General features: G+C 45.3%; 1 protein-coding gene across 1 annotated transcript in view; it reads left to right on the forward strand.

Annotated features, from left to right (window-relative positions):
* The window catches only part of LOC147304022 (tektin-B1-like), a 1549-nt gene extending 1031 nt beyond the window's left edge, over positions 1-518 (forward strand). The window contains exons 4-6 of the mRNA XM_086281275.1: positions 1-21; positions 126-196; positions 286-518. The exon at positions 1-21 is cut by the window's left edge and continues 123 nt beyond it. Of these exons, the coding sequence (XP_086137401.1) occupies positions 1-21; positions 126-196; positions 286-490 (297 nt within the window). The 3' untranslated portion in view covers positions 491-518. The remainder of the gene's footprint in view (positions 22-125; positions 197-285) is intronic.
* Positions 519-687: the final 169 nt, after the last annotated feature.

Raw genomic sequence — 687 nt, forward strand, 5'->3', positions numbered from 1 at the left:
TACGAGCTCTGCCGGGACTTGGTGAGTGCCATATCAAACATGACTGTTGTCAGAAAGTCTCCACTGTCCTTTGAAACATTTTAACTTTAACCCTTTTTTTTCTCTCTCTGCTGCTCCTCCTTCAGCCACACATCAGCCTCACGCTGGAGAATTACGACCTGGTAAAAATAGGAGCTGAAGTTCTCTCAGTGAGTCAGCCCATTCCCAAAAGCCTCACACTGATCATGACACCATTTTCTTCCATAATACCCCGTGCTTGCTCATTTCTGTTGCCATCCTTTACAGTCAGAACCTGGAGCTCCAACACAAGCACCTGATGATTGTCGAGGAGAAACTGTCCAAAAACGCTCACATCCTAGGGGTGGAGCAGAAGTGTCAGAGCCTACTTCAGACTTTCCAGCCTGCCCATGACACCGTCGTGGTCCTCGCCAACAAGGCCAAACTTCACAAGACCACGAGCAGCTCCAGCTGTCGTGAATGCTTTCAGTAGGGCGCATCTGCAGTCTTTTATTCATTAAAACACGTATGAGCAAACTCCCCTCGACTTGTTTGGAATCAGTCTGCGCTTCCTTTTTGTTTTCAAGACTGAAATGCTTTGGAAGATATTCTGTTTTTCAAAAGATTTAAAAATGATTAATAAATCACATATCTGACACGGACACAGCACAAAAGAAGATAGACGTAGAC

The sequence above is a fragment of the Aulonocara sp. 'chitande type north' Nkhata Bay genome, linkage group LG22 (assembly GCF_057382095.1).
Source record: "Aulonocara sp. 'chitande type north' Nkhata Bay isolate Kocher_YH1m ecotype deep benthic linkage group LG22, A_spYH_male_GT1.1, whole genome shotgun sequence".
NCBI lineage: Eukaryota > Metazoa > Chordata > Actinopteri > Cichliformes > Cichlidae > Aulonocara > Aulonocara sp. 'chitande type north' Nkhata Bay.